The sequence below is a fragment of the Hemiscyllium ocellatum genome, chromosome 17 (assembly GCF_020745735.1).
Source record: "Hemiscyllium ocellatum isolate sHemOce1 chromosome 17, sHemOce1.pat.X.cur, whole genome shotgun sequence".
NCBI lineage: Eukaryota > Metazoa > Chordata > Chondrichthyes > Orectolobiformes > Hemiscylliidae > Hemiscyllium > Hemiscyllium ocellatum.
In genome coordinates, this window is record NC_083417.1 from 43,293,760 (window position 1) to 43,315,547 (window position 21,788).

The following is a 21,788-nucleotide window of genomic DNA, read 5'->3' on the forward strand; positions in this document are numbered from 1 at the left end:
TGAAAATAGATGTATTGATTGCATTTTGGATTGTTTTGTGTAGACGTGTACATATCACTGATGCAACACTGAACCATTTGCATAAAGCATACGAAGTTGAAGAAGGAAATGGACACCAAAGAAACGCCTACCTCAATGAACTGAAGCTCAAAACATATTTGGTCATTGATCCAAGGGTGATTGTTTAATGCTAATTCAATTATTTACTTTGTTTCAGTAATCTAAAGTCAATGATATGTAGCATTCACCTATTAACAAATAATGCATTCAGTACAGTATTTAAAATTAAAATTAATTGAATTATGTGCAAATATTTTAGCAATCCAAAATGAAAATCTTGGTGGACTACTTTGAATATTTGCAAATGACCTTTTCTAGACTAGGTCATCTACAGAATTAACACTTTTTTGGTAGGTAGTTTCTGGCTCTATGTAATCCTTTTCTAAGTTGAGATGTTTTCTTTAAATGGCGTGGGAAGTATTTTTGCTTTGTTTTTATGTGCAGTAATGTAAAAATAAGAAAATCTCATTCAGTTTATCTAGTTCATTGCTGTTTCTATTTGAAGACTCACTTAGAGCAAATAAGAAATGGCCTATCATAAATATCGTTTGTATGTCTGTAGGATCATATCTTATATAGGGTCTCACTGCTCACTTTTTTATGCTGTCTAACCTAGGTACCAAAAATCAAGTGGGACTTTGTTGATCTTTATCCTTCTAGTACTCTCTGCTTAACCTGTGGACTCATTGGATTGTACATGATAAACATACCAATGACATTGTCCAATTTGCACCAATATTAACATGATTAGTGATATGTGGGAGCGACTTTCCTTAGAACATCTCCTCTGTCTTGCTGTTAGTTTACTGGCAACTCTGATGTAAATTTTCACTGGTGTTATGATGAGAATTATGAGTGGGAGAAACACATTGTATTTTAATGAAGCTTTGAAAATCATTAGGTTGAGGAACATAAATAACTCTAGAGATGTTGATGCCCCTGATTGCAGATTTTGGTATTGGTTGACAAATGTCTTATCTTTGAATAGTGGGTGAGGAGAAGTGTTAGATAAACACCAGGGCCTGAATTTTTATCTTGGAATCAGCAATCGTGAGTCGGGTATTTATCATTGTCGCGATCTTGCCCTTCCTGGCATATCCACTCATGCTGTTTTAATTGATGAGTGATGAGGTAGCCAGTAGTTGGGATCGTTGTCCCTTGATACAGATGGGAAAATGTTAAGACAGGCAGGTTGGAAGGTTGTCCTCTCTTCACTTGGTATTGGCCTAGTTCTGTAATGGGGGTTAGTAACTTCAGCCCTCACTCTTCTATGATCCCTTCATTGTTCTTCATGGTCCTTGTCTTCCCCATTACAACTTCATTTGCCCTCTGATATCCCTCCACACCCATTCACCCAGGATCAACTATGGATAGAACTCATGAGTCTTCTAATGATGTCCACTAAATGTTCATTGAATTTCAAGATCACCAATCAGCAGTTCAAAATTGCCTTCGAGAAACCTCAATCCTGACAATGAAACAGTCAATCGAAGTGAAGTTTACAGCTCCTTTAACAACCTCTGCTGAAATGAATGCATTGTGGAATCTGCAACTCTGCCAAGCATTCATAATCAGATTCTAGTGTCAACAAAACCTTTAGAGATTAATACGTTAAAATCATTGGTAGTATTGGGCAAGATAACCACCTGATCCACTGCTTCACATGGATGATGCTTCACACTGCTTCAGATTGGATAGTCTGTCAAAGAAAATGCTAAGTCACAAAGGGCAATAAAGTACATTAAAACTGAATTGTGAGACTCTTAAATGCAGAAGAGCTTTTTATTCATTGCATACAATTTGAAACACATCTGAGCACTTTCTTAATTCTGGTCATGGAATGTTGACTTTTTTTAAAGAGCAAAGTCCTATCATTACTCAATATAAAGATATACTTAACTTATACACCATTAAGTTGTGACATGAATTTTAAAACCTTTTGATTTTGCCTGTCAAAAGCTTCTCGATTCAGGAATAGTCTTGCATCATGGTTCTCAACTTCTCTGAAGTACTGTGAACTACATCTCTCAACAAAATATTTGGGGAGGTATGTGGCTCTGTGGTTAGCGCTGCTGCCTCACAACACCAGGGACCTGGGTTTGATTCCAGTCTCGGGCGACTACACGTTCTCCCCGTGTCTACTTGGGTTTCCTCCAGGTGCTCCGGTTTCCGCCCACAATCCAAAGATGTGCAGGTTAGGTGATTTGGTTCAGTAATGTGTAGGTCGGGTAAATAGGGAAGGGGAATGGGTCTAGGTGGTTACTCTATGGAGGGTCAGTGTGGACTTGTTGGGTCGAAGGGCCTGTTTCCACACTGTAGGGATTCTATGATTTGATGAAAATAGGCCCAACACTATGCAAATAGTGGAACCCTGCAATGGAGTTGTTAAAGTCAGGATTGCTGTGTGTGGACATCCTCGCTTCACCCTGCTCCCAAGTCCATAAAATTTCCACGTGATGGGAATAGGGGCAGGAGTTTCAGAATCAGGTCCTGATAGAGATGGATGCATGAGAAACCTGCCCAAGTGTTGGATCTGATGAGGTGTACAAACCCTGGCTTAATTGATATGCAGCACATACCTGAAATGTAGTGAAGGGCAAGGTCCATGCAAGTTCCAATAATTCAGGAATACCCTTCATCTGATCTGCAGTGTCTTCAAAATTCAGACATTGGCTTTGGAAATTCTTCTGTTAGCCCTCTGAAGAGAGAGTCTGTATTTTTACATCTCTTCCCAAATTTGAGTTTGGCGTTGTGTATACACTTTGATTAGTAAAGCAGAATGAATTTTTGCTCACTTCATACTTCATGTTTTTTGTTGATCTCTTTCCTCAACTAGAAAAAGATTTGGTAATTGTTAGTATCCAGTAATGCAAGTGTAGGCGATGGAGGAGTAGCAAATATGTAGTTCTTTAAGATGTAGTTTGAAATTATGAATTGTTGGTCTGGTGATGAAGACTGGATTCTGTTTTAGGAATAGTGCTGTACTTTTTATCAAGCCAGTGCAAGCAGTGTGTGTGTGGGATGTTCTTTGCTGCACTGATCTCTGCAGTATCTGCACAGCTTTTTGGGAGTCTTAGTAAGATACTGAGCCCACAAACGTCATTCAAAGACTCAAAGTAGCTAACTTGTAGCTACTTGGTTGTACAATGGAAAATTAATTTAACAAATTTATGCCACAAAATGCTTGTATGTGGATATTTTACACATTGTGTTTTTGTTATGTGTAAGTGAATAATAAATATAGGTTTGGATTTTCTGGTTAAGATCCTTTTAAAATGTAACATCTTGACTAAACCTTTGTGGCAACAGTTTCGCTAAATTCATCCCCACCTTGGGGATTTAAAAAAGAAATCTCTACAAGAAGTTTAGAATTTTGGATTTAAGGAAAAGAACAATTACGTCACCAACAAGTAAAGAAATAAGTCAAGGCAATTTGGAATGAATTTTCATCTCAATTCTCATTTTCCCCACTCTTCAGTTTGGGATTAGAATTTTAAAGTTGTATTTGACTGGCACAGACACGTTGTGCCTTTTTATGTGTGTTGATCTTTGACTCTAAATTTCCCACTCAAATGTTTGGATGTTTGTTGAGTGATGAATTCTGTCACACTCGCAGTTTAACTATGATTGGGGTTGACGTTAACTCAACCCATAAAGGGGAAGGGATATAGAAATTGTAAATCACATTATATGCAGTTAACTACTGAATCACTGTTGAGCTGGTTGGTTGATTGTAACCATCTTTCCTGGTTTGAACAGCTCAGGTGCCACCCTGTGTGTCACCACCAAACTATAAATATGGCAGAAACCACATGCAAATTTACTCCAAGGTAGAATGAATACGTAAATGTCCTTCTCTAAAAGATATGGCACATCTGAAATTCCTAAATCATAACAGTGAAAGAAGGTGGGGGTAGTTATTTCATCTGAAAGAACTGACTATCTGCTGTTCGGTGCAATGTAATTTGCACGATGTCTATTCTAAAATAGAGTTTTGTAGAATACTATTGTCTGATGCACCAAATTGCTTTGATCAGACACTGCCCAAAATCTTGCCAAGTGTTTTCCTGCATAATTTGTCTTCAGAGCTTAGTGAACTTTGTGTAGGTTGTGATTTATTGTTGTTGTGTGGAAGGAGGGATGGTTGGTAAGCATTCCTTTCACCTCTGGGTCTTGAGCTGAGTTACAGATTGGGCTGGCTAGCCTCATCCATCTAGCAGTAAAGTTCCTACGTCGAATAAATTTTGAGTCTGCTTTCTGATTCTAATTGGGAATCATGCTTCAAGGTGTCATAAAATGTCAATTAACATCAGGAGAAGTTTAAAAAATGAAACATCACACTGATGAGCTAGGATACTGCTGTTGTAAGTTTAAGATGAAAGAAATCTGTTATACAGCATAAAGGGAGCTTTAATGGACATTTTTCTGTGTCCTTTATGACTAAGAAAGTGTTTAATTCTGAAGCAGTAACATCAATCACCTCGGTGAGTCCAAAATACACAAAATCAATTTACTAAAGGTACTCTTAGTGCTAAAACTGGGAATATGTAGTGTGGCCGTACCATTGTGCTTAGGATTTTAATTTGTAGGTGGAGTCTATTCAAAGGTAATTCTATAATTTGAGGTCCTGTTTACAGCTGGTGAACAGCATTCAATTGCAGTATTAGTGGGGAAGCTTACAGCAGCAGATGATGTAATCAGTAAGCAAAGATAACTTGTAATGGTGGCTAAGCACTAATACTGGAGAAATAAAAGTCAACTATGACGAAAAAGACAGGTGGCTAAATGATTGCAACAGTAATTACTATGCTGATCTATAATGTGACCTAATTGTCTAAATTTGAGAATGCAGTTAGTCACCACTTTAACTGTGATTTGAAAGAATGGTGACCGCAAAACAAGCATTAAAGGTTGCATTTGTACAGCAACTATCATGTAATTGAATAGTAGTGATATTAAAGGCCCGGGATATATTCATCAAGGTCCGACCTGATTTAGTAGAATAGGGTTTGGTCTTGCATAACTTTGGTTGGGACCATATTGAAGGATGTTCCAATGTTTGTTGTATTTCACTTGGGCCATCCTTGTTAAATATTTGGACAGTTTGAATAATGCAGTCCTCTGTTTCATAATATTCAGGTTTTGAGCACTGGTTGGCAATTGAAGGCTGTTCTGCCCATACATTTAACCACTGATATACTGGAGGATTGCTGTTCTAAACACTGCATGTTTGGAATTGACATAATGACTATTGGCCAGAAAGTTGTAGCAGTGATATAAGTGTGTCGTCAAAGCATGCAAAAGTGCACAAGCACTTTGTTGATGGCTTAGCAACTCAGAATTCACTAAGATGATTAAATGCATTTATGGTTTAACAGGAGTTATATTGGTGTGAAGCCTGGTCCCTGCATGCAGTTGCAAATGGAAAGTTAAGTGGACATAATGCCAAATGCTTTATATCCACTGAATGCAAGTGGTGGGGTCAAAGATAGAGAAAAATTAAAAATTTGCTCAAATCGTCGATGCCAAAGAGGGTTCAGAAACTATCTGACAACGTCGCTCCCTTAAGCAAGCTAGTCGGCATTCAAAATTTATGGGTGATTCTGCCCCAAAGGAATCACCCAGGAATTCACTCAAAACGGCTGCTCAGCTTTTTAATAGGATGAAAGGAACCAGTGCGGATCTGCTCCTCCAATCACAGGTTGGGTCTCTCCCTTGCGTGTCATGAGAGGTTCATGAAAGGAACAACCTGTGATTGGAGGAACAGTGAGCAGGGTAAGCATGTGCGGGTCATGGAGGAATTGCCAAGGGACTAACTGCCAGACATTCATGCAGGGAGACTGAGTGTCAGGACAGGAGGCTGACAGTCAGCGCGGAAGGCTGGAGATTGGAAGCTAGCCACAGTTTTGCTGAATTTCGGGAGGGAGCTGTAACGGGGCTTTAGAGATTGAGGGAGGGATGTTACATTGGAAGAGGAGGTATTAGAGAGAAAAAGTAGCTGCGTGGGTGGTGGAGAGAGACAGAAGCTAGTGAAGAGGAGGAGAGGCTGCAGAGGAAATCAGAAACAGAAGGAAGCATCCACAGAGTGGGAGAGAGGGGGATGCTTTAATGGAATGAAAGAGGCAGACTAGGCTGCAAGAGGCTGGAAAAGTGGAGGGAGGATACATTGGGAAGGGGAGATGATGTCAATTATTTGATAGAAGAATTAGTTGCTCACTTATTCTTGTATCTTTTGTCAATATAAATACTCTGTCTGGGAAGTCAATGTTTTCCTTGTGTGTTGTGGCTTTTACTTCAATGGACAGAAGTTAATTATCAAGGATATTGATGAATTCTTCTTATTTTGCTTCTGAGTGTCTAGGTAGCCCATGCAAGTCAGAAGAGATTGTCACTACGTGAGAACTTCACCTCAAATGAGTTAGTAAAAATGAAGAAAGAAAATCGGATAGTAGCTGTTGAGAAAATCTCAAGCAGACCCCTTGAAAAATAAAAGTTACTTTGTGCCTTGTTACTCTTTATTTCTAAAGCAGCTTTATTTCTAATGTATTCAAAAATAAATTCAATTTTTTGAATGTTGTCATTGTTTTTATATTTTGATTTTGACACTTAGAATTGAATTGCAATGATATATTGTTTTTGACAGACCAAACAGCAAAGCCTGAAGACTCGGCACCTACCAAAGCCAAGACAAGGTAATGATGGGCTGAAAATGAGGGCATCTGTCCGTATGACACGATATCTGGAGTCATGGGGTGCAGCAAAACCTTTTGCTCATTTTCAGCAACGGGAAAGTGAGAGCAGTGAAATGTCAGCACCAAATGGAAAGATCCGGAAGGTATGTGGGTGGAATATGCTGTTGATAAAAGCGGACAATGCATGTTTTGCTTTGGAAATCGATGAATATGTTTTCACTTTTTAAAATTTCTCTTTCCTCCAGGAAATTCCCATGCATTCACTTCGACTACATCGAACGTTAGATAGGTGGGTTTTCATTCAGCTGTGGCGCTACACATTATGTACAGGTTATGTGCTTTATGCATCTATCCAGTTGTAATTTAAGAGCCCTTAGGCAAGGAAACATTGCTTTGCTCTTGAACAAAATTCATCAATTACTCCCCGATTTTGTTCCGTCTATGTTTTGGCTTGAAGGTTTCAGCTCATGCTAGAGCATGATTTCTTAAACTGCGAACTGAGATAGTTATTTCTGGCAGTTTATTTAACCTCAAGCTGCCTTCCAGCCAAGCCTGATCTGATAGGAGCAATTTTACAAGTTTAGTGGAGATGATTGAATAGTGAAAGTGGGAACAATTACATCCTTTGTATTCTCAACTCCAAGGGCAGTGTGCAATCTTTATTGTTTGGTTCCACACCAAAATCTGTTGTTTCTCAATTAAAAATGTTAATGTTAAAATTTTGAAGACATTCCCCATGACTTGATGAGATGTGATGTATCTTGTATACTAAAAATATCTCTGTTTCATCCCTGCTGCTTGCAGAATTATCTGATCTCAGTGGGGCAATGTTGATTTTGTAGTCATTGGTGAACATATAGCCCCCACTGTTAATTATGGGAAGACTTGTCTGCAGACTTTCTTCGGATGCTTGTTTGAATTTTTCAGTGATTGTAAGTTCAATATGTTGCTCTCTTTGGACATTGTGAATCTCAGAGTGGGCTTAACAACAGTGTACCACCTCAATCAATCACTGTAAAGGATCTTTACTGAGAGACAGTGAGATGAATGCCCATGTCTCATGGGTGCAAGTTGAGAAAATAATCCAATGGGTCACCTCCCTGTCGTGTCTCCGCCTCCAAGTGATCTCGCCAGAGTTGGGGTAAAAGGATGATCAAGTGCCCATCTCAGCAGTTGATGGCTCTGTGTACTTGCCTTAGATTAGACTAGATTAGATTCCCTCCAGTGCAGAAACAGGCCCTTCAGCCCAGCAAGTACACACTGACCCTCTGAAGAGTAACCCACCCAGACCCATTCCCCTACCCATGCACCTATTACTATGGGCAATTTAGCATGGCCAATTCACCTCTAGATTAGAGTGGTGCTGGAAAAGCACAACAGTTCAGGCAGCATCCAAGGAGCAGGAAAATTGATGTTTCGGGCCTGAAGGCTGTCTGCCTGTATTCCTGATGAAGGGCCTTTGTCTGGAACGTCGATTTTCCTGACCCTTGGATGCTGCCTGAACTGCTGTGCTTTTCCAGCACCACTCTAATCTAGACTCTGGTTTCCAGCATCTGCAGTCATTGTTTTTATCTGGCCAATTCACCTGACTTGCACATCTTTGGACTGTGGGAGGAAACTGGAGCACCTGGAGGAAACCCTTGCAGACAGTCGCCTGAGGCTGGAATTGAACCCGGGTCCCTGATGCTGTGAGGCAGCAGTGCTAACCACAGAGCCACCTTGCTGCTTAGTTGGAGGCTTCTCCATTCCATCCCCAGTTGAGCTTGACAGAGGTCTCCTGACAATAAGATAATGCTTCACGTGATTTCCACTCTGAGTCATGAGGATTAGAAAGCTTACGAGCTATCTTGTTGCTTGGTTACTCAAAACCTTGCTGAATTGTTCAAAGGGTATCCTGTGTTAAGTGGGTGGTGTCCACCTATTATCTTTGCATTTCTGCATTTTTTTCCACTGTGTTAATTAAACTGAAGCACAATAATGTTCACTCTCCATTTTCTGCTACCCAGCAAAATGAGGTCAGTGCATTTTATTCATGCATTCAATTAGATACGCACACTGCTCCCTCTATTGTCAGAAGAATATAATGGTAGCAAACAGTGAGACAGCTCAGCCAAGTGTAGTTCTAAGCTATGTTCTTACCAGTTAGGTAAGACCTGATGGAAATCTGAAATTTGAAGTTCCAATTACAAAATTTTTGTTGAGAACTGGGATGTTATAAAAGAACAACATTTAGGAAAGAACAAATGAGAGAAATCAGACACACAAGCATTTCCTTTGTGTATACATATGACCATGTTTGCACACATTTAAGACCTTTGAGCATGTAAAATAGGGGCCTATAGGCTGTTTAAAATTAGTCAACAATGACAAGGGGATACACTTGGCTTGTCTTCGTTATGAGACCTTAGTAACTCCTGGGAGTGTCAGCAAAAGGTTATTTATGAAGTGTTATTTTTCAGAGATGACCAACTGATGTGGAGCCAAGAGGAGCAGCAATGCTTCCGCACTCCATGCAGTCAGCTCTTCTGCATTGCTTGCTCCAACTCTCCAGCAAGCTGGCACTGGACAGTGTCCCATCAGCTGAAGTTACTGTGGAAGGACTGTCCTTCACAACCACTTCCCTCACCTGAGAAGTGTTGACCCTCCGATTAAACCACCACCAGTTGTCTCTGTCTAATGAGAGATAAGCCCTATGATCCTCTGGGACTATGGTGGCTTTACCTGCGCAGCTTCGTTTTCTCTTGTGTGTTTGCTTTCCTTGAATTTTGTGTTTCTATACATACAGTTTGTCTATGTTATCTTTCAGTTCTGAGGAAGGGTTTTATAATTGGCAAGTCAGCTCATAATTTCTTGATGATTTTACCCAATCTTCTGAGTGCCAACAGCCTTTCTTTCCTTGCTTACATAATTTGATTAGTTATTGGAGCTTCAGTGCAATTTATTAGTCCTTCTCTTGCTAAACCAATGCAGTGAGCTTCCTTAATGGTGCTTTTACCAAATCTTAGTGCTTGCTAATGCTGCTAAATCTTGACATGTGAGTCTTGTACCATCAGCAGTATTACCAGTGTAAGCTATCCAGGTCCACTAAGCTCACAGTTGAGGGCAGCTATTTTACTGGATCTATCCATTAATCAATTCAATTGATTATAATTAGTTTGCTTTAATGTTGCTGCTGGTTTTGTAAGATTGCTTTTTGGGAGCCAAAGTCATAAAGCATTATTTAACAACATCCTTTTAAAATATATTTCCAGAATGGTTCTGAAATCCTTTCCTTTGTTTTCTTTCAGTTGATCAGTTTAGGACAGTTGGTTTCTGTAGATCTAGTTTTGCATTGCACCAACTGGTTTGGTAAATCATTCATTACCAAGCATATTTCAATTGCATCTTCATTTTAATTGCTTGATTACTTTTGATAATTTCTTTCAGTATAAAATATTGTCTATTAACATGAATGTTGTTGAATTTTTGAAATGAATTAATAACATCTCCTAAAGTGATGTAAATGGTCAGTTGTTATGGTTGGCTAACAATTAGTAGAAATCTTTGCTTTTGAGTCTTAAGATTCTAGGTTCAGATTCACTCAAGTGCTTGTGGATAGAAAATGAGATAGACATTAATGCTACACCCGTAGAGATGCTGTCTTTCAAATGAAATATTGAACTGATGCTCCATCTGCCAACATGAGTGAATGTAAAAGATCCCATAGCACTATTTCGAAGATGAACAGAGATTTATTCTGTGTCCTGGCTAATATTTGTCCCTCATTCAGCATCAAAAGGGTACAGGTTACTTGGTCATTTATCAGATTGTTGCTTCTCTGAGTTTGTTTTGTGTAGAATTGGCCACCGTATATCCTACATCATAGGAAGTAACACATCAAAGTACTTCATTACCTATAAAGTGTTCTGTGATGAAATGCACTGCGTAACTGAAAGTCTGAATTTCTTGATTAAGATTTTACGAGCGTACACTAATTTACATTGCTACACAAGCTTCTACTCTCTCGTTTTATCTTGCTTAGCTTATTTTGAGAAGATTTGTGATTTTCTTCAGTGGGCATGAATATATTATCTAACGCCAAATCTAATGTCCTTAATGCATTTTTAAAATTTTGAATTTATTTCATTGTAAAAATTCTTTAGTCAATACAGGTGGCTATAAGTTGACTGAATGATCTTTACACAAATAGTTCTGCTGTAGTTCAAGAAGCTTGAGTAACTGTATAACATAGAAAATGTAGGAGATTGCATGTCTGTGAGCAATAGAGTAGTGTAAGGTGTAACTCCAGTGTATTATATCTAGTAACTTAGTGTTAACTCTCCAGAAACAAATCTCAAAAAAGAAGATTTGAAGAGGAACTGCATGATAAAATGATAACAACAATTGATGGGATAAATTCATACAGGTATGTCACATTTAAATTGTCTCCTTTTCTGAAAATGCATCTTAGTAACTGTTTGGGTATTAAGATCTTTGTAAGTCACCACTTGAATGTAAAGAGTATTCCAGAAGGAAACAAACACCCTACTTTTGAAAATTTTACAAGAAAATGCTCTTCCTTGCTTTGTTTGTAGAGTATAATTTTAAATAATTTTAAAATTAATTACTTGGTGGTGGACAAAGTTAAATTTCACACAACACCAGATTATAGTTCAACAGGTTTAGTTGGAAGCACTAGCTTTTGGAGCACCGCTCCTTAATCAGGTGGTTGTCCTGACAGGGCGTCAAATAAATCTGTTGCACTAGAACTTAATGATGTGTGACTTTTAACTTTAAAATTGCATGTTTTAGTAAAGTCACTGAAGTCCCAGATGGCCACAGGATTGCTCTCATTCGAGAGAGAGACAACTGTGGTGGTAAGTATTTAACTTGAGGGTCACCATGCTTCGTGACAAGGTTGAGACAGGTGGGAACTTCGTGATAACCTCAGCTAGTACGGTGACGCTAACCGAACATGTAGGGTTACTGAGCTAACCAACCCTACAAACACAGGAAAGGATCAAGTTTCAATTCCAGGTAGGTGCTTTGGGTGAGTGAAAAATTAATTATTTTGACAAGACTGTGAGTTGAAAACCAGAAGGACAAACATTGTGATGCCTTCTAGGCAATATGTGTAATTGAGTAAAGATTAGAGTGGTGCTGGAAAAGCACAGCAGGTCAGGCAGCATCCGAGGAGCAGGAAAATTGATGTTTCGGGCAAAAGATCTTCATCAGGAATAGAGGCAGGGTGCCTGCAGAGTGGAGCGATAAATGAGAGGGGGGTGGGGGTGAGGAGAAAGTAGCATAGAGTATAATAGGTTAATGGAGGTGATAGGTCAGAGAGGAGGGTGGGGGAAGATGTGTAATTGAGCCCAAGGTAGACATTAAGGACATGTGTGGGCTTTGAGCCCAAGGTAGAATCAAGCTTAGTTGAGATACCATGGTAATATGCCCAAACAACCATTTATAAGGGCTCACACCTGAAGAATGAGCATTTTAGTGAAGAACCAGGGGTGTTATTTTTCGCAACTAACGGAAGTTTTGATAGAAGTAAATTGCAGAAAGACTTGCACTGCTTGAAAAATAATGCCTGAGGCACTAAAAAAAGAATCCTTGAAAACATCTCTTTCCAAGAGCACTCATGACAGTAATGGGGCAATGAGCCAAATAACAGAAAATGTGTGAAACTACAATTCACTCAATTGCAGCGCGTCTGTATTCATTTAATGAAATGTAACAATGTGAAAATCTCTTGAATGGAGAGGTTTTCAACATCAGGGGTAGAAATTCAGAAGGCAGAAGCCACAAAAGCAATTTGCCCATATGTCTTTGAAAGCGTTCAAAATAGTAGCAAAAATTGCAGTAATAAGGGATGAAGAATCTTAGGGAACGATTTTTAAGAAACACAAAATGACCACTCTCTCAGCCTATGGTAAGCGTGCCATTAGGCAGGGATTTCAACAAGGTAGAGGTTACGGATTTATAGGTGTTGAACAAAGAAAAAGCATTTTCATCGTGCAATCTGTAGATTTGGCAGCCAGAATTTATCAGTCGACAATTGTTTGTGGTAAACACAAGAAAATAATTTTGAATGAGGAAACTTAACAATGGACAGGAACTGGACATGGAACACAGGCAAAATTTTCTCATTTGCTAACATCAGCATGACATTTTGAGTATCACAGCAGGAAGCACTCTTACCAATAGGGTGGGTGAGCCAGATAGATCAGCCAAATTGTAAATGCCTGCACTAGCATGGGCTGTCTTTACTAAGAATTTGTTGAAGATGGTAGAAGGATTTAATCCACATCAGTTAGTTTTGGCTAGAAACCATCAGTAATAAGTGGTGAGCCATTAGCTTGGGAAGGGATTGCAATTACCTTTCCTTTTCTTGGGCATTTCAATGTACTGCATGTAAACAAATGTTTTCATTAAGGCTTAAGTCTTTAGAGTTTAGTGAGTGTTAAGACATGGTGTAATGCTATGGGCAACTAATTTCAATTGAGGTGGTACTATTTCTTATATAAAAAAAGAGAGACTGTATAGTGGAGTGACCCAGTGAAGGTTATTGGTAAGGACAAGAAATAAGAATTGTACGTTATGAGAATCAGACTGTTCGGGTACACGTTTAAGATTGTTTGGCGTGGATTAAAAAATTGCAGATTCTGCATGGGTTGTAGAAGGGAATGGAGAGCCAGGTACTTCCCTTGACTATTTGTTGCATAACTTTGAGTATCAGACTGTTATAATAGACAGTTTGTCAGATGAAGGACAGATAAATTCTTATAAACAAAATGAGGCTGTTAGTCCCAAAGGACAACTACCAAAAGTGGCTTTGTGTTTGCTTTTCTTGTTGTACATTTTCAAATTCATAAGAAGGCAAAGGGCAATGTGTTATCATGAAATAGACTGTGACAGGGATGCTTGAGACCTAATAGAAATGGTTATAAATTAGTAAAGGACAAGTGGATGAAAGCTGGTTATGTAAAAATGGGGACTCTGGTGGTCGAGTGGTAAAGTGTCTGGCTCGAGGCCAGGAGACCCAAGTTCAAGTCCGACCTGCTCCATTGTGTAATAACATCTCTGAACAAGTTGATTCGAAACAAATCTACAAATATGAGGGCTAAGTAATCAGTGCTGTTGGAGATCATGATGTGTGAACTAAAACTAAAACTTTAACTAGAAAAGTATATGTCTTGATTCTGTCTAACCAGCACTTGAAATTCTGGTATTTAAACATTATTTTTGAATCAACTTGTTGAGCGATGTTATTACACAGCTTTGGAGCTGGTCAGACTTGAACGTGAGCCTCCTGGCTACAAAACCCCTTAACACTTGTCTGAAAGCTTTTTGACCAGGACACACTTATACAGCTAATGGTCGTAGTCTCATGATCCCAGTTGAATGTGCAGCTGCGTAATCATCACGTGAGATGGTCGTGGGTTTTTTTCTAAGGAGCCCATGATTGAGCTGTTGCTGTCCTGATCAAAAAGACTGCAAAGACCTACTTTATAGACTCTCATGAAGACCGGTGGTTGCTTTGCTGAAGTACAGAGAGAATGTTTGTGCTCATTGAATAGCTGATTCATAGTTGAATGATTGATTCTTGGATAATGCCTTGATGGGAGGTGAACATGAATGGAGAGAATGCAAATGCGTAATTGTGAAAACAAGTTTCATTTTGGAAATAAAATTCTGCTTGCCTTGACAGTATTATGACATCTATCAGGCTTAAGTTGCAATTTTTTTTCCCCTTTTACAGGCAGTGGGTTAAATGTGATGTCTTTTCTCCTTTGTTGCTGTCATTCAGTGAAAAGGGATTAGAAAAACAGGTAAGTCTTCTAATGTGTATGCATGCATCTTGAGCAATCCATGTTTGAGGACTGTCTTCCTAAAAATTGTCTCTTGTTAGCAATTGGTTTTGTTTCAGTTTATGTACTCTGGCACTGCAAAATAAAAGTGAGATTAAAGCTAACACCAGACTTAATTCTGAAAGATTGCCACAAAGCAAAAAAAAATCCAGAAAATCATTATTTTAAGGACTCATGGTCATTCTTTCATTCATGTTTCTGCCCCATTCACAAAAAGCATGTTCTCCCTTCACTATGAAGCCCATATACTCTGTAGTAAATATACTTTTTAAAGATTCTATGACACATTGTACACATTGTTTAGTTCGACTTCATTTTAATTTGTCAGGAAAAAGGGTGATCTAAATTTAAATGAAGATGTCTGAAAATAGGTGACATTTAGGTAACTAAGTAACATTCAATAAAAGCAGATCCTTTCAGAATTAAGGCATTCTGAAACTTTGACACAAAGTTTTGAACCTGAATGAAAACTATTTTGTACAGATACAGCTTAAATCCTGTTTATTCTTTGAGCTCTCTTCACAAATCCTTCGGCATCTTACCTGTAAAAGACCTTCCCTAGAATTGTGCTTTTCAGGCACTTATTTGATTATCCTTTCTGGTGACATATTCTCACAGCTGATACCTTAACCTCCAATCCCTTGGAGCAGTCCCCACTTCAAAGTGCTAATTATCTGGAAGACTTTGTGAAATACCTCCATTTTTGATTCTGTATTTTCAACAAAGAGGAAACATAATTTCCTGCAAAGGCTCCTTTTTCTCTTCCAGTATCGTTCAGTCTGTCTTCCTTCCTTGAAGTATTATGTTGGTTGTGCCACTTTGATATTCATTTGCATCTTTGTGATCCACATGCTTGTAATGCCACAGTAAGTATTACACATGTCTATTTTAATCAATTTTGAATGTAAAATATTTTGTTACTTGACTGCATCTCCAACTATGTATGTTTTTCTCAATAGGAAATTTCTACTGGGAATATCATTTGGAATTGCTGCAATTATTCTTCTGATAATTCTCTTCATTTGCTTTGCTGCTCATCTGAAGGTGACTTAAATCAAAGCATTGATTATTTCTTATCTAAATTTCAGGCTACTAAATTTCTCATTCTTGTTTCTACTTAGCTTTAGTTTAAAATGTTTTAACACTATACACAGCGCTTACACCTGGTCAATTCTGTATATCTGCTACCCTAGAAATTCTAGACTGAATTTTTCAAGGACTTCAGTGGTTCCTTTCTAATTTCGAGGACTGGGCCAGACTGGCTGGCGGGGAGGAGAGGAAGGTAGTGGGCTAGTCACCTCTCATACTGTGTTTGGCACCACTCTGGTGAAAACACAGCCCGCAGTGAGGGGTGAGCATGTGAAATATCCCTATGATACAGAGAAAGGCTGTTTAGACTCAGCAGCTTACCTCACTGTTTTCTCCCCACAGGGACAAATATTCTAGTTTTTCAAGTCCCTTTATAGTTTTTCATTGGAACACCAAATTGATTGGATCTTCTCAAATAGTGTGGAGCCCAATATTACAAACAATAATATACCTAAAGTCTTAATGCTGGCTTGTCATTACTTCCTGATTTTGATACTTTGCACTTTGATAAAACTACAAATTCCTTTTGGGTTTTTATGGCCTTGTGAAAGAGATAGTATAGATCTGTAATTATATTATGAACAGGTGATTAGAGTGACTCTGCGCCCAACATTTCAATGTCCATGTTTAGCTATAGAAAATGATGAGGACTGTGCATCTCTCTGATTGAAAAGCAGTTAACTAATTTCTGCTGCTGCCAATTACAAGATTTTTCTTGAATGAAAGCATGAGTATTTTTATTATGTGCTTACCCCAAGGCAAATAATAAAAACCTGCATACACACTGGTACAAAGATACAATGTCCAAAGGGAAGATGAAAGGAACATACAGTTTAGTTTCCTTAGAATGTTCTTGAGGTGAAAGTATTAATTCGAAACCCTAGTCATTTACTTAGTTTTTTGAATCAACAGTAGCAAATATTACAGCCATCCTTGAGCTCTTGATGTTATGATATTCCTTTTTAATTTGTCTTATTGCCAGTTTGTTTTTCAATTCCTAGAGAGACCAGGAGGTTCCTAGCCTTTCAATGCTGCATCATTAGTTTCTTTCCCTGCCTCTGCTCAGACAGCTTCTGAAATACCAGCTTGTTCGCATATTCCCATATCGGAGTTGATTGCCTCCAAGTTTGATAACTGCAGATATTGTTTTCATCTGAGAATGTTAATGGACTCTGGATTTGGACTCTGGATTTAGAAGGATGGGTGGGTGGGAATCTAATTGAAACATATAGAATACTGAATGGCCTGGACAGAGTAGTTGTTAGCAAGGTTCATTGGTAGGAAAGACTCTAACCCGAGGGCATAACCTTAGAGTACAGGGAAGACCTTTTAGAAGAGATAAGGAGAAACTTATTCAGCCAGAGAGTGGTGAATCTATGGGATTTATTGCCAAAGAAGGCTGTGGAGGTCAGGCCGTTGAATATATTTAAGACTGGGATAGACATGTTCTTGTGTATCAAGGGTTACAGGGAGAAAGCAGGAGAATGGGGTTGAGAAACTTATCAGCTATGATTGAATGTGGAGCAGACTCGATGGGCTGAATGGCCACGTTTCTGGTTTTATGGTCTTTGCTCAACTTGTGAATATTCTCGTCAAGATATATAATTTTAAAAAAAAAGGAGATGTGGGTCTTTCTTCACTTGCGTCTGGGAGGGATTAACTGGTTTCCTGTCTTTGGATAAAAATGTTAATTTGAACTCAGCTGCTCTGTTTTCTGAGACCTGTTGAAAATTGACCACTTGTGGTCAGGTGTTGCCTGTTGCCATTTTAAGATAATGTTTTTAGTTGCTTTTTAAAAACCATTTCAGTTCATTAAAGTTTAAGTTAAATTGGATGATGAAATTTAGGCCATATTTTATTTCACCATAACAGCGAAGAGTACAGTTTCCTCGTTTTCTTAAAGCCTAGAGCGCCAATTTTACTCATTTTGAGCAGGGTTCATTAGTGCATTTTCCCAAATTTAAACTTGGAGAAATTAATGTCCCTAAATGCGATCATTAAACAGTTAAACTCTAGAAATATGATTTAATTAATTTGCCGTTAGTTATTTTGATTTTATTATTTGACTCAGTGTGACAAGTTTGCACTTGCAATTTCTAAAAGAAAATATGACAAAGTTTCAACAAGTCTCTCTTGTCTATTTTACACACAGCGCTGGGTGAATGGCTCACTGTCAGACTTCTTCGTTACCGTCTCTGAAACTGTTACAAAGAAACCAATAGTACGGCTGCCATTGATACTTATTGTCATAGGTGGTGTATTGATCGTGTCAGTTTTGAACTTGGTGAGTAATCACAATATAATCAGGACAAATATATCCAGATAGAGATGAAGCACAAGTGGACTGGAGGTCTGCAAACATTGTATAATCACATAAAATGTGTGTAGGAAGAAGCCAAATAATTACAGGCCAGCCGGGCTGACCTTGATGCTGGCAAATTACGAGAATCAGTATTGAGATGGAGGATTAACTGTTACTTGGAGAGGCCTGGATTAAGCAGGGATTGTCCGTGTGGGTTTTTTAAAGTGGGAAGTCATATTGAGAGCCACGTATGAGTTGCCAAAGACTGGAGGTTGGCTAACGTGGTGCCTGTGTTTAAGATGGATGGTAAGGAAATGCCTGGAAACTATAAACTAGTCAGCTTGATATTGGTGGTGCTGAAAATGTGTTGCTGGTTAAAGCACAGCAGGTTAGGCAGCATCCAAGGAACAGGAAATTCGACATTTCGGGCATAAGCCCTTCATCAGGAATGAATGTTGGTGGTGGGCAAGTTGTTGGAAAGAATCCTGAGGGAAAGGATTTTCATGTATTTGGAAAGGCAAGGACTGATTAGTTATAGTTAACATGATTTTGTGCGTGGAAAATAGTGTTTCACTAACTCAATTGGGTTTTTTTGAAAAAGTAACAAAAAGGATTGGTATGGGCAGAGCGGTGGAGGTGATCTGTATGGACAAGGTTCCTCATGGGAGACTGGTTAGCAAGGTTAGATCGCATGGAATGGAGGGAGAACGAGCTATTTGGATACAGAACCAGCTCAAAGGTAGAAGACAGAGGGTGGTAATGGGTGGTTGCTTTTCAGACTGGAAGCCTGCGACCATGATGTGCCACAAGGATTGGTGCTGGGTCCATTTATATAAAGGCTTTTAGTAAGTTTGCCAATGACATGAAAGTTGGAGGTGTAGTGGGCAGTGAAGAAGTTTACTTCAGTACAATGGAATCTTAATCAAATGGGCCAAGGAATGGCAGATAGAGTTTAATTTAGATAAATGCAAGGTGCTGCATTTTAGAAACGCAAGTCAGGGCAGGACTTATGCACTTAATGGCAAGGTCCTAGAAAGTGTTGCTGAACAAAGAGAACTTGGAGTACAGGTTCATAGTTCCTTGAAAGTGGAGTTGTAGATAGATAAGGTAGTGAGGAAGGTGTTTGATATGCATGCCTTCATTGGCAAGTGCATTAAGTAAAGTAGTTAGGAGATCATGTTGCGGCTGTAGAGGACGTTGGTTTGACCACTATTGGAATTCTGTGTTGAATTCTGATCTCCCTGCTATGTGAAGGATGCTGTGAAACTTGAAAGGTTTCAGAAATGATTGACAAAGATGTTGCCAGGGTTGGAGGATTTGAGCTAAAGGAAGAGATTGAATAGACTGGGGCTATTTTCCCTGGCATGTTGGAGGCTGAAGGGTGACCTAATAGAGGTTTATAAATTCATGAGGGGCATGTATACGGTAAATAGGCGAAGTCTTTTCACTGGGGTGGGAAAGCCAGGACTAGAGAGCATATGTTTAGAATGAGAGGGAAAAGATTTAAAAGGGACTTAAGAGGCATTTTTTGCATGCAAAGGGTGGTACATGTATGGAATGAGTTGCCAGAGGAAGTGGTGGAGGCTGAGACCGGATTTAAAGGCATCTGGATGGGTATATGAATAGGAAGGGTTTAGAGGGATATGGACTCAAATGCTGGCAAATGAGACGAGATTAGTTTAGGATATCTGGTCGACATGGGCAAGTTGGTCCGAGGGGTCTGTTTCTGTGCTGTACATCTCTATGACTCTATCTAACTAAATTGATTGAATGTTTGAGGAAGTAGTAAGGAGGATTGACATGAGTAGTGCAGTAGGTGTTAACGACAAAGATTTTAGAAAGGCATTTGATAAGTTCCCACATGGCAGACTGTTTCTAAAAAAAAACTGAAATCCATGGGCTACAGGGGTCTGTGACAAGCTAGATCCAAAATTAGCTCCGTGACAGGAAATGAAGGGTAGTAGCTGGATGTTTTTGTGAAAGCCACGTGGTTTCCAGTCGTGTTCCACAGAGTTCAGTTTTAGGCTCCTTACTAGTTGTGATTTTAATGATTTAGCCTTAAATGTGGGAAGCATAAATGGGAAATTTGCAGATGACACAAAACTTTGCCGGTAATTGATAGTAAAGAGGATGATTGATGACTGCAGATAGACACTAATGGTCTGGCTGAGTGGGTGGAAAAGTGGTAAACAGAATTCAGTTCTGGGAAGTAAGAGGCTTTTTTTTGGAGAAGGCAAACACAACAAAAGAATGTATTACAATAAAGAGGATATTGAGCACAGTAGAAGAAGTCAGAAACCTTGGAGTACATGACCACAGGTCCCCGAAGTTGGCTGGAGAGGTGGATAAAGTGGTAGAGAAGGCGAATGAGAATCTTTCTTCATTGGACAAGGTATTGCATACAAGAGTAGAGATGTAATCCTGGAGCCATACATAACATTGGCTTGACCACAGTTGGAGTTTTATGGACATTTATGGTTACACAACTACTGTAGGGAGAAAACAGAGGAGATGTATAAGAATGTTGCCAGGGCTTGAATATGCAAGTATAAGGACCAGGTTGTGTTCATTCCAACAGAGGAGGATGAAGGCCAATTTAATTGAGATGGAAAAACATAATAAAGGGCTTGGATAAAGTGGGCAGGGAAGACCAATTTTCCCTAGAAGGGAGGTCAGTTACTGGGAGTCAGAGTTAATGGGGGTAGTAAAAGGATTAGACTGGACATGACAAAAATCTTTTTCACTCCAAGGATGGTGGGTCTTTGGAATTCACTGTTCAGTTTGGTGGTTGAGGTGGAGCTACTCAATTCTTTGAAAGGAACATTGATCTGCACCTGAAGCCAGGAATTGTAAAGTTGCGGACCAAGTTCTGATAAGTGTGATCATAATACCTGGCAGAAACGTAGAGTCATAGAGATGTACAGCACAGAAACAGATCCTTTGGTCCAACTGATGCCTGCTGATCAGATACCCTAAATTAATCTAGTCCCATTTGCCAGCACTGAGTCCATATCCCTCTTAAACCCTTGCTATTCACATACCCATCCAGATGCCTTTTAAATGTAATTGTACTAGCCTCCACCACTTCCTATGGCAGCTCATTCCTACACGCTCCATCCTTTGCGTGAAAACGTTGCCTCTTAGGTCCCCTTTTTATCTTTGCCCTCTCACCCTAAACTTATGCCCTCTAGTTCTGGACTCCCCCACCCCAGGGAAAAGACCGTGTCTATTTATCCTATCCATGCCTGTTATGAATTTATAAACCTCTTATAAGGTCACCCCTCAGCCTCCAATGCTCAAGTGAAGACAGCCCCAGCCTATTCAGCCTGTTCCAATAGCTCAAATCCTCCAATCCTCTCAACATCCTTGTAAACCTTTTCTGAACCCTTTTAAATTTCACAACATCCTTCCGATAGGAGGGAGACCAGAATTGGTTAGGCCAATTTTGGAATACAGCAACAACATGACCTCCCAATCCCTGAATTCAGTCCTCTGACCAATAAAAGAAAGTGTACCAAATGCCTTTTGATGGGCTGAATGGCACCTTTCTGTGTTGTAACTTTCCTGTGACTCTGTAATGTAAATCTCTGTGACTTGTAAAGTTATCCAAGATTTTCTGTATATGACATTTAAAATGAAGCAAGGAAAGAGGGAACAAAATGGATCACATTTACAGTATTTCTAATTTTGGCATATGTTCTATCAGTAGTTTAGAAGACCCATAACTTACAAATGTTGTGAATGTTCTTTTTGTTCCGCACATCTGCTTTCTGATATTTTGAGAAGGAAATTCTG

The 21,788-nt window shown here is 39.1% G+C and overlaps 1 protein-coding gene across 6 annotated transcripts in view; it reads left to right on the forward strand.

Annotated features, from left to right (window-relative positions):
• Positions 1 to 21,788, forward strand: part of adcy7 (adenylate cyclase 7) — a 192,208-nt gene that overhangs the window by 140,425 nt on the left and 29,995 nt on the right. For all 6 annotated transcript variants that reach the window (XM_060838122.1, XM_060838118.1, XM_060838123.1 and 3 more), the window contains 8 exons: positions 44 to 176; positions 6,704 to 6,895; positions 6,998 to 7,041; positions 11,077 to 11,157; positions 14,494 to 14,563; positions 15,371 to 15,468; positions 15,562 to 15,646; positions 17,844 to 17,975. In XM_060838122.1, the coding sequence (XP_060694105.1) occupies positions 44 to 176; positions 6,704 to 6,895; positions 6,998 to 7,041; positions 11,077 to 11,157; positions 14,494 to 14,563; positions 15,371 to 15,468; positions 15,562 to 15,646; positions 17,844 to 17,975 (835 nt within the window). The remainder of the gene's footprint in view (positions 1 to 43; positions 177 to 6,703; positions 6,896 to 6,997; positions 7,042 to 11,076; positions 11,158 to 14,493; positions 14,564 to 15,370; positions 15,469 to 15,561; positions 15,647 to 17,843; positions 17,976 to 21,788) is intronic.